Below are 12671 nucleotides of genomic sequence, written 5' to 3' on the forward strand. Positions count from 1 at the left end.
CGCAGAGTCCCGCCCCGCCTCTCCTGCCCCGCGCCGGCCCCGATCTGACCCGGGTCTTCCAGGGGGGACTTCCCCGCGGTGCGCGGCCCGGGTTAGCAGCCGCCCGTCGGGGCACCGTAACGCGCTGGGCACTGGGGAGCCTCCTGGGCCCCGCACCCGGGGGGCTGGCTTTTCTGGCCGAGCTGCCTAGGAGATCGACCTCACGGACGGCCAAAGGAGCGCTCGGGGCGGCCTGTAACGGAGTGACGTGCTTCCACTCTCTCTTATGGCCTGCAGGCTCATAGCTCCCGCTACACCGTTTGGATAGCGAACTAGAGGGTTCTGCTGGAGGAACCCCTTGATCAGCACAAGAGATGGGGAGATGCATACGAGGACCCCCAGAACCAGACTCAGAGGTAGCAGGGGCCCACCCGGAGCACAGGGACTTGGAAAAGGGCTCTAACCAGCGAGGGCACCTTTGGATGCTACCTGTGTACGCCCCCTCCCTTCCCCCGGTGCCTCGCCCCTCCTCCCTCCTCTTGACAGTGAACGATGCCTAAAATGGATTTGGGAATTATTAGCTCGCCCGCTTTTCCAGCTAGGCCCTCTGAAGCAATAAACCTTTTTCTTCCTTCCAAACTCTGATGTCCTGAATATTGGAACCTCGGGCACACGCGTCCTGCCTCTGTGACAGACCCCGCGGGGAGAGGGGACCTCACTGCAGCGGGCGCGGCGCGGCCGGGAAGCGGCTCGGGCGCGGCCGGAGGGGAGCTCAGCCCCCCCAAGAGCGGCCCCGTGACTAGGCACATTTTTGCCGGCTCCCGGGCGGGCGGGGGAGCCGCACGGCCCCGGAAGTGCGGGCCGGGCCGGGCCGGGCCGGGCCGCGCCGGCTCAGACCGCCGGCGTCCGCCCCTCCTGCCCCGCAGCCTCCGGGGCAGCTCCAACTAGGGGGCCCGCGCTGGGGCTCCGCAGCCGGAGACGCGCACTCGCTCCAGAGCCCCAAACCCTCACCCGGGCGCCCTCGGGGGCGGCGGGCACCCGGCCGTGGGTCCCCCGGGCGCGTCCCCAGCCCCCTCCGGGCCCCTGGAGTGCCCGCTCCCCCGCCCCCCGCCCCGCGGCAGCCCCGGCGCCGGCCACGGACGGGAGGAGACACCGGAGGCGGCTGTCCCCCCGGGACCCCGGCCCCCCTCGCGCCCCCGCTCCCATCCCGGGGCTCCGGCGGGGCGGCGGGCCGGGGCAGCACCTGCTGGGACGGCAGCCCCGGCGGCGGCAGCTCCAGGTCCATCATGCTGAGCGGGGGCCGGGCTGAGGCTCCCCGACGGCGGTGCGGTGCGGGCTGCCCAGGCGCGGCGGACCGGGCGGCGCGGACGGCGGCGGCTCCTGCGGCTCCCGGGCACTGGCTTCCCCGCGGCCAGGCCCCGATCGCCGGCCGGGCTCCGGCCCCGCCACGCCTCCCGCCCCCGAGGGCGGGGCGAGCGCCCGGGCCTTTCCGTCCCCGCCCGGCCGCCCGCCCCGGCTGAGGCTCCGAAAATCCCCGCCCCCGCCCGGCCCGGCCCCGGCTGACGCAAGCCGCTCGCGGTCCGGGGGCGGGATGGGGCCGGGGGCCCGGAGCCGGAGGATCGGGGGCCGGGGGCCGGCTGGGCTGCTGCGGGGCCGGGAAGGGGCTGCAGGAGTTACCAGGTCCCTGCGTTCCGTGCGCCCTTCCCGCAAGTAGAGCCAACACTCCCCGCCCGAGAGGCTGGGCGTTGTTTGCCGCAGGTCCCTCGGGGTCAGACGCTTCGAAACAGTTTAAACAGTTGGAACAAACGCGGCGGGGACCGGCGAAGGCGCCGGTATCGCAGCCGCGCCTCCCCGATCGGAGCTGCAGAACCTTGCCCCACTTTATCTCTCCTCCCGCCCGCGAGCGGCGCCACCGGGGCGGGGGCGGCCGCCTGGAGCCGGGGGCGCGCACCGCGGCCGCCCTCCCGTCCTCCGTGCGCCCGGGGCCGGGCGGCGGGCCGGGCCCAGGGGAAGTGCGGGCCGCGCGGCGATCTCGTGCTCGCGGTCACCCCGAGCGCCCTCCGCTGTCTCCCACGCGCTGCCAGTCCGGCTGGGCCCCGGCGCCAAGGGCAAGGTCGTCTCTTCTGGTCGGAGAGTGGTCGGCACTGCCAACCTAGACCTTTCTTTTCCCACCGAAGCTCACGCCACGGATGGTGTGCTTTATTTAACACTGCAGTACTTCGACATGCCATCGTCCTTATAAGTTTTTTTTCACGTACTCGGGATATAATTTTAAAAGTGGAAACTTTAAAAAGTTATAAAATAGTTTGTGTAGTATAGAAGGGACCCGTTCTGTAAAAACATGTGCCTAGGAAAAAAGTTGGAAGTTGTTCACCAAATATTAATAGTTGTAGGATCATGAATGATTCTTGTTTTTCTGTCACTTTTAAGTATGTTTTCAGTCTGTGATGAATATATCAATACATTACATTTTACATGAAAAACAATTACTTGAAAATGAATCATTGACCACAAAACTTAAAAGTTCTTGAAAACAGGAAAGTTGTGACATTCTTAAAGATTTAAAAAAGAATAGATAAATTGTTTTTTTTTTTCTCTTCTGTATAAATAGTATAACTTTAACAAGACTGGTTTTCATTTCTAGCATCTTCATATTATGCAAAACCAGGTGAAGTAGTGCCAGTGGTGGTGGTTCTACTATTTCATTCAAGAAACCTCTCTCCCTCTTTCACACACACACACACACACACACACACACACACACAGAAGGTCAATACTCAACTTACTTTCTCTAGGTTGCATAATTTGAACACTCCCAGGATTTATCAGTAAATTTATATGTTCAAACATTCCTTGAGATAAGTGAAGCCTAAATTAATTGCTTGTAATTGAAGCAAGGTTCTTCAACTTGAATTAAACCCTTTCAGATGTTATGGGGAAAGCCTGTAAAAGGATCTGGCACACTGAAAAAAAGAAGCCTTAGAAGAAATTATTCACAATGAACCTGACATGAAACTTGCAGAAACAAAACAAAATTTCTGACTCAAAGAAGGGCAAAGAGTGTATTGTTTAACAATTCGAGTTACTTATTGAAACTACTACATCCCAGGAGGTAGACAATGAACCCAAGAGGTAGGAGATACCAAAGTTATATATGACATGGCCCCTGCTCTCAAAGAGTTTATAAAGTATTTGGTATTTCCTTGTTAACCAACCAATTTCCATTGAGCTTAGACTGAATGAAATTACTTTTACAAAACTGCAATTCCTGGGAGCATATTATTTCAGCCACCTGCAGAGTGTTTTCAAAGGGAGTAGAACAATATCTGAAGAGTCTGAGCATGTTTAAGAAAAATAAACACTAGGAGAGCTATTTGGCATGGAATGGTGGCTCCGTACGCAAACAAACGGGGAACCCTGGTCTCAGACCGCTCATGTCAAGCGGATTTCCAGTCTTGGCAAACACCGAAATGCGATTGTCTTCATGGAAGACAGGCCTTGCCCTCTACATGTACATATTGTGCTGTGGGGGCACAGCTACTAGACATTAAGAAGCTCCAGAGGACCAGGAAAAATAATGCTGGTTTTTCTCTCCTGTCCCGGTGCCATGGGATTCCTTTTTATTGCCAGGATCTCCTACCTACTATTTATCCCCCCCCCCCCCCCCAATCCTCCCCCACTAATTGGTTTCACAACTACTAACCCTTCTACATTTCCATTCAGGTCTGAATTCTTTGCTGTCTTTGGAAACACAACCATATATGCTTGAAATGGTCAGAATTATAATATTTGCTCTAGAGTTGAAATAAGCATCATCAATAAGCCTTCTGAGCACACAGAGTTTGAATGATGGTCATGCAATGACCCATTTATTTCACCCTCTTCTCTGTGATCTACGCTGCCAAGTTTGCGAGGCCCAAGAAAGTACCTACTGTTTCAAAACCTTTCATCATCACACTGAGGTTTCTTTCCTCTTCTTTTCACCTTCCCTGGATTGTATTTTGTGTTTGAGCCAGAACATATCCAGACTCTGATGGGAATTATGGTTTAAGTTCCAAATGTAACCATTGGAGTTACTAGTTTACAGTTGGCGTATACCAGGCAGCTAGTTTTTAAAGATGGTACCTAAAAAATCACCACTCAACGCACAATGCTATGTAGTTTTCTGACACTGAATCAAGGGTGGCCCTGTGACTTGCTTTAAATTGTGGATGGAGGCTGGAAGTGACATGATGTCAGGCTTCCACCTTAAAAAAAATGCGGCTGCTTTTAATTTTACTCTTAGAAGTCGAGTAAGAAGTTTAAACTTTTCATGGGAAGAGAGGCCATGGGGAGAAGTCCTGGGGGATAAGACTCCAAGTGGAGAGAGAAGCCATGTGAATAAAATCACCAGACATGTGAGTGAAGAAACCGTCTTGGCCCTTCCAGCTCACCTCGTCATGCCCCAGGAGTATCCAGCCCCAGCTGCTGTCTGAGTATAACTGTATATGACAGCTCCATCAAGACCAGCAGAAGTCTGCCCGGCTGAGCCTCGTCAGAATAAAGAATTGTGAGAGCCGAAACCGGTTTGGCTCAGTGGATAGAGCTTAGGCCTGAAAGGTCCCAGGTTCGATTCCAGTCAAGGGCATGTACCTTGGTTGTGGGCACATCCCCAGTAGGGGGTGTACAAAAGGCAGCTGATCGATGTCTCTCTCATCGATGTTTCTAACTCTCTATTCCTCTCTCTTCCTATCTGTAAAAAATCAATAAAATATATATTTTTAAAAAAGCATTGTGAGAGATTATAATAAACTGTTTTTAGCCACTATGTTTTGGTGTGGCTAACTAAAACAGCATATATTGATTATCAATATATTGAATATCAAGGGTATGCTTTCTCCTGGCTGTTTTTTGTTTGTTAACCATCATTGTGAGCACATACAGGCACGGTACCTTCCAATTTAATAGAGTCTCAAACCCTCAGAAGCAAACTGACCTCCCTGTGAATAAGGAAGTTATCTTCTCTATAATATATGCGTGTTGCTACACACAAAGGAACACTTCATCATAGCATGCACCAATATCATACCATTAAGTAAGTGATGGTGAGATATTCTCCTTATCAAACACACTTAAGGAATTTAGGAGGCCAATGCCTTATCCATTAGGCTACTGGGGCTTCTCACACTTAAGGAATTTAGACATTTCATCAATTAAGTAGGTGGAGGTTACAGAGATTCTGGACCTGACATGACCTTATTTATACCAGTTATGTAAGATACTTTCTGAATATCTGCTGAGGGAATTTGAACTTCAGGAACAGCGTGCCCAGTGGATAAACTGAACTCCAGTACAGCAGTGTTCAAAATAATTAGTGTATTAATTTCAAAACACACCCATAACCTTGGTTCCTTGGTGTGCATACCTCACTATGCAAACCACTGATACAAAGGGCTGTAAATCTCCAAAGCCAGTTTTAACTTGTATAATAGTTTCCTGCTCATAATACAAACAGTGCCCTGTAGAAACTGCAGTGCAATGCATAAAGAGAAAAATCCAGAAGTTTAAAAGCATGCTTTATATGTGGTGATGCCTATATAAATATACATTCACAGGAAAAAAAAAAAGACTGAAATATATGCTTAAAATGTTAACCATAATTAGCCCTCACTAGTGGGCTTAGCGCTTGGCCCTTAAAACAGAGTTCCAGGTTTGATTCCCTGTCAAGGGCACATACGTGGGTTGCAGGTTCCATCCCTGACCCCTGTCGTTGGGGTGTGGGGGTAAAGGGGTGGATGGGAGAATGTGTGGGAGGCAACCAATGGATGTATTTCTCTCACATTTATGTCTCTCTCTCTTTCCTCCCTCCCTTCCTTCTCTCTAAAAATCAATGGTAAAATACCTCCAGGTGAGGATTAACAACAATAACAAAAAAATGTTAACCATAATTATTCTGATTGGTGATGATTTCATTTTTTTCATTTTGCCTATCTGCATTTTTCTAAATAAACATATATTACTTTTATAATAAGAAACAAAGAATATGGGGGTGGGGGTAGGAGGGATTATAGGAGGAATACTGGCTTTCCCCCAAGCTACTGGGTCCATTTCATTTTTAAATTAAATTTTAATTACATGCTTTGCAAATCTTTCTGTATCTACTAGAGTGGAGCCTGGAGAATTTGACCACATCTTTAAGTGTGGTTTAAGGGTCTAAACATCCTTTGCCCTTTCAATCTACCGCTGTATTTGCAAAGTTCGCTCAGCAGAATAGGACAAGGATGGAATTTTGTGAGTACACCGAGTAGAGCACAAAGAACTACAGCTTTGGAATGTTATACAAAGTTGCCCATACATAACATTGTTGTATGGGGAAAATAAACAGAGTACAGAAAAGCACTTACGCCTAGAGCTATGTCAGCAAGACCAATTACCAATTTTTAATAATGGGCATCAAATATCAGATAATTTTTACTTTCCTCTTTGTACTTTTCTGCACTGTTCAAATTTTTACAGTAAGCATTTTTAGAATCAGGGTAAAAATTAGTTAAATCTTTTCATTTTGACAAACAAAAAGCAAGATGCACTGATGGACAAACAGAGCATCCCCATGGACAGGCCTTGCAGACAAAGCCTTTAACACACTTGGAGGCTTGACTGTGAGAAAAGGGAAGTAAGTTTTGCCAAGATAGTTTTCATCTGGCATTTACTGCACCATGGACTCTTATATTTTGGCTTTTGAGGAATATTATAATTAAAATAACCATTCAAGGTCTTCTTGCTCAAAGATGACAAGTAGGTTTTACTTTCCAACTCCAGTTGTTTTGGTAGTAGCTTCCCACAATGCTTTGCTGAGAAGAATTCAGAAGAGCTTCCTAATTTGGTAGAAAATTTTCAGTGATTGACTAATAATGTCTGCTGCAGGTACAGAATGGCAGGAGTGGTGGCATACATCAGGTGTTTTCCCTCCCTGATTTAGTGCAATATTTAAGGAAACTGAGGGGTGAAGTGGTTAACAATGATCACAGAACTAACTATTGGCAGAGCCAGGAGTAGAATAAATACTTCCTGACTCTTTATATTATGTTCTTTCCATTCAACAAATTGACTTGGACTATTGAAGGAAAATCTAGTACTGGGCCAGACCTAAAGGGCCAGGTGAAATTTTATTTACATGTCAGCACCTTATTTTTGGAAGAGATTAATAACCCAATTTATTAATGATAATAATTCTATCATGTATTTGATCCCCACAAATCATGGAGATGTGATTAGGCCCAATATCATAGTCAGAAGGCTACAAGACAGGTGAGTTGCTCAATGCTCAGGAATATGATTACCTAAAACTGGCTGATTCTAAAACTCAGGCTCAGTCTACTCTAGCTTAGGTCTCTATAGAGTCCCTTGTCTGTGCAGTATTTACTGAGAGCACTCACAGCAAAGCTCCCTGAAGATTACATTTTTCCACATTCTGTTTAATTAATTCCCCAGGGACAGAATGATAAAGTAGTTTTCACTAGACAGATAACTTGCAAACAAACACGAGAACAGAATTCTACATTGAAGAACCTCAACGTGAAGAACAGGGAGAGACAAAATGGATTGTTTGCAACTCCAGTCTCTACCTAATGGCAGGGCCTTTATCTTTCTATTTTAATGATGCGGTCTAAGAACAAGGTATAAAATGTACCAACAAGACTATAAGCTATTATAACCCTTACCTTCTTCTAATAATTAAAGTCCTCTGGCTGTATGCTTCTAAAAGGCTTAAGGCACTAGTAACTTAAATGCTAGTTTAGGGCTCTCTCTTCTTGTAAGATTCAAGTATCTGTTCATCACATTTTCATTCTCCTGATGAAAGATAAAATATTTTAGTCTTTGGGGTTCATAAACTGTCAAAAGTAGTGATGGTGGTAAATGTATGAATTCACCTGCCTTTTTAAAATTGAGTTGGGACTGTGGGTCATGTACTTCATATGGATTATTTCATTTAATCTTCTCAGAAAGCCAATGAGCTCAGTATATTATTACCCCTTTAGAAATGATGAAACTGAAGTGTGGAGAGGCTAGTTAATTTTATCTATGGTCAAGCAGTGAGTAAGTAGCTGAGCAGGTCACTCTGGCTCTAAATTTCTTAAGCATGAAGATCTGCTGCCTCCCATGGATGCTTTTAAAAAAAATGGCAAGGGTGAAATAGGGATTCAGGTAGCCATGTTTTGTCAAAAATTATCCACACAATTTATTCACTTAAAAAATAGAAGTTAATGAGGGATACCATGCTGGGGGAAGACCAAGATGAATTCTACTCTCAAGGTCCTTATGGCCCAGTAATACAAAATCACAATAGCCCATATCCAAGAAGTGGCAAACGCCACAGATGGAGCAGGCACTTGATCTACCCAATCTAATGGCAGAGGCTCAGAGTTGTCTCTTTATTTTTATGAAAAATGACACAATGTGTTTTTTTTCAAAACAGCCTTATTGAAGTTTAGTTGACATAGAATAAATGACACATATTTAAAGTACACAATTTGATAAGTTTGATATATATATATATTTGTGAAGACATTAATGCAAGCCAGGTAATAAACATTTCCATCACTCCCCAAAATTTGCTGTGCCTCTTTAAAAAAAAAAATCCTTATTCCAGGTTATGTTTTATTGATTTTCAGAGAAAGAGAGAGAGGAAGTGAGAGAGAGAGAGAGAGACAGAGAGAGAGAGAGAGAGAGAGAGAAACATTGATTGGTTGCCTCCTGCACTCACCCTGACTAGGAACTGAACCTGCAACCTTTTGATATACAGGATGACACTCGAACTGAGTCACCCAGCCAGGTCTGCTTGTGCCTAATTTTAATCCTGTGTCTCCCTGTCCCCCATTTCATCCCTAGGCAACCATTGATCTACATTCTGTAACTATGAATTAATTTGCATGTTCTAGAATATTATAAAATGGAATCAAGTTATGTATTCTCTTTTTAAAAATAATCTGGCTTCTTTCATTCTGCATAATTGAGATTCATATGTTGGCTTGCATGAATTAATACTTGATCCCCCTATGTTGTTGAGTATTGTTCATGGTGTGGATGTACCACAACTAGTTTATCCATTCACATGTTGATAGGCATTGTGTTGTTTCCATTTTTTTAGATCTTACAAATAAAGCTTCTGAACATCCATGGACAAGAGCTTTTGGACTGATATACATTTCATTTCTCTTGGGTAGTACCTAGGAGAATGACTGGGTTATATGGTAGGAATATGTTTAACTTTATATGAATCTGCTAGACCTATTCTTAGTTGTTACACGTTCTACATTTCCACCACAATCTATCAGAGTTCCAGTTTTTCCATATCCTTGCCAAGACTACTTGGTATAGTCTTATTAAAACACACACACACACACACACACACACACATCACTGTGGTTTTAATTTGCATTTACTTTCCATTCCCCTAATGACTAAAGATGCTGACTATTTTTTTCATGGCACGGCGGTTTTACTGTGTAATGTAATGTTTTCTATATGTTGACTGGGAGGAAGGGATACAACCCTACAATATACTTCACTGTTAAAAACTATGCTATTAGATAATCAAAACCATGCTGCTGGATATAGTAAGAAAATGTCATTAACTATTAATTTAAAAGACATAAAAATTCCAGAAAAATATAAAATATGTACCTTTGTGCATATCTGAGTTCTGAAAAAAAGAAACTACAACATACTACTTTCAACTGGTGCCTCAGAATTTCTTCCACACACCATGCTTCTATGGACCCACTTGTGTTTCCTGAACTGCTTTGAGAAGCAACAACTATTACCGTTTTTCCCCTTGATTCTTTTTCCTTTGAAACCCTTATTACCATAAACAATTTTAATGAACATAGTTAAAACAATCTATTAACTACCTTGACAAGTCACTGAAGTTTTTTTTAAAGGCTTTAAACACTGGATAAATATTTTGTGACAATAGTGATTTATTAGACAGAGAAAGTTTTTATTGTACACTATACACTATAGCCTTCTCCATAAAGGAACATTATAGAGGCATTTCTTGCTAAAGTTTGCCTATTCTAGTCTCTTGAGGAAGTAAATACTGTATTATCAGCAGTATATCCTTTCAATTTCCATTGTGCACTCCAGGAAAAAGGTCACTTAATCTCCTTATAGTCAATTCAATAAAAAAAAAAAAAATCATTGTGTGCCCTATGTGAGACTTGGTTTATTGAGCACCTACTATGTATGAGGTTTTACTTCCGAGCACTATATATGTCACTACTAATCCTCACAACAACTATTTTACAGGTGATCAAGCTGAGTTCAATCTGATACAGTAAATTGGCCAAGGTCACCCCGTCTCATGATTTAGTAACTTTTCAGAGTTCATGTGAAATCCTAGGTTTAGCTCATGCCGTCACCTTTGCTCTATTCAACGGGCCAAGCTAGGTCCCAAGATACTACCCAATGCTTTGTGAATAATTAAATAATGTAGCGACTATGATCTATACCAGCAATTTTCAACCTTTTTTTTTTTATCACATGACACACAGTTACTAAAATTCAGTGGCACATAAAAAAAAAATATCATATTTTTTACCGATCTGACCAAAAAATAGGTTTAATTTTGATTCATTCACACCAGATAGCTATTGTTGTGTTCGCTGTTGTCATTTTTTAACTTGATAATCTAAGAGAAAAGAGGTCAGTGCCCCTGAGCAAATAGTTAGGCATTGCATGTTTTAAAAATTCTTGTGGCAATACCAGTATGCCTCTTGCTGCACACCAGTTGAAAATCACTGATCTATATAATAATTTTTGCCACGGACCTTATTTAAATTAATGACAATCTTTGAAGAGTGAAGCAATACAAATTGCACCATAATTTCCAAATTGAAATTCATTTAAGATGTTCATATATCTGTTTTCCATTCTTGATTGCTATTGATCTAAATATGTAAATACATTACAAATAAGTGATATTGATTCCTAGAAACCTGTATCTGATTGCTAATAGCTCATAAGTAAATTTGAAGAATATTACTCTAAGAAATATGATTCAGACTTTATAATATGATTCCATGGTCCATGGTGTTCAAAGCTAATTGCCAATCAGTGCCAAATTTGATGATGGAACTTTACACAAATTATCCCTTTTACTACAGATCACTTTCATGAATGAAATAATACATACCCTGCTCTGAGTGAGCTATGCATTGATCATTCATCACAGAGTAAATGTTTTACTGCTTGGAAGTCTTAAGTAGAAGAGTGTGTGTGTTAGAAGGAAATTTGCACCAACATGGCTATAAGAAAAAAAAAAAAATCAGGTACCTCTTAGAAGAACATAATGTTATCTAATAAAAGAGTAATATGCAAATTAACTGTCACTCCATCACAAACCTGGAGGTACCCAAAGCCACAAGATGGTGGCGCCCAGTCCTCTCAGCCCTGCCAGAATCCCCCAGTTCTGGGGGGTGGGGGTGGGGGCCGGCTGCTGGGAGCAGGCAGCAAGAGTAGCCTGGTGGAATGCTTGCTTTGTTGCCGTGGCAATGAGGCAAACGTTCCATCCTGGTGGTGGAACAGCAGGGAGTGTGGGGGGGGATCACTTGCGACATCGCCCCTGCAACGAGGCAAGTGTTCTGCACCCAGACGTGGATGGACCTTTGGGCTGCGGAGAGTCTCTGGGCAGCGAGAGTGGAGCGGCCAGATCATCCAAAACCAAAAAATTACAATGCGAAAAGCACTGAAGTAACAAGAGACCACTGCCAATCCAAAAATATAAACTCTTTAGTTCTTTTAATAAATGCTTGATATTCAGCATAATGAAAACAAGCATTGGTCTGAACTTGAGAGACCTAGAGATTCTCAATAAGTAAATAAATAAATAGGTTGGCTTAGACTTAAGTTCCTTAAGGCCCAGGGACTGTGTTTTTCATTTTATCTTATTGCTTTTTACTTTATATAATATGTGGAGATACTCAATAAATATTTGTTAAATGAATGAATAATTGTATCAGTAGACTTCTTGATTTCTAAGATTTCTTCCAAAATTAGCACTGCTTTTATAAGAAGATGACAGGAAAGTGAGTACATTGTATAAACACTGTTTTGTTGTATTGTATTAGGTCTCATATTAAAAATATCAGCTGCTAATTTGCTTAGAGATCATGGTGTTTATGGTGAAAATAAAGGCACAGGTGAGGTCTATGGTTCAGTGATCGGGGCTGTGGGAGGTTTGCAGGAGAGAGAGACTGTAGGCAGTTGGCTGGGCATGGGAGGTTGGCTGTGGGAGCTCACGGACTACCAGGTGACAGCTTCTGAGTTGAGCATCTGCCCCTTAGTGGTCAGTGCCTATCATAGCGACTGGTCGACGGGTCCTTCAGTCGTTGAGTCACTTAGGCTTTTATATGTATAGATAGGGAAGCTGTATATGTTATTTTATAAATGTTTTTCTAAAAATATACTTTATTGATCTGATCTGATCACAAGGGATATTAGGTTTCAACATATGAGTTTGGGGGGCAACCCAAACATTCAATCTATAGTACTGTATGAAGATTGGCACTTGCTACCACAAGCCAGGGAATTACCAGGAGATAGAAGAGGTCCTTCCTACCTTCTGGCTGGATCCCTCATGAATGGGATTAGTGCCCTTACAAAAGAGACCACAGAAAGCTTCCCTTCCACCACCTGAGAACACAGCAAGAAAC

At 44.0% G+C, this 12671-nt stretch overlaps 1 protein-coding gene across 1 annotated transcript in view; it reads right to left on the bottom strand.

Annotated features, from left to right (window-relative positions):
- The window catches only part of NFE2L2 (NFE2 like bZIP transcription factor 2), a 30932-nt gene extending 29432 nt beyond the window's left edge, over positions 1-1500 (bottom strand). Inside the window, exon 1 of the mRNA XM_084892367.1 lies at positions 1223-1500. Within this exon, the coding sequence (XP_084748493.1) occupies positions 1223-1267 (45 nt within the window). The 5' untranslated portion in view covers positions 1268-1500. The remainder of the gene's footprint in view (positions 1-1222) is intronic.
- Between the last annotated feature and the right edge of the window lie 11171 nt (positions 1501-12671).

The sequence above is a fragment of the Pipistrellus hanaki genome (genome assembly GCF_964339955.1).
Source record: "Pipistrellus hanaki genome assembly, chromosome: 8".
NCBI classification, from domain to species: domain Eukaryota; kingdom Metazoa; phylum Chordata; class Mammalia; order Chiroptera; family Vespertilionidae; genus Pipistrellus; species Pipistrellus hanaki.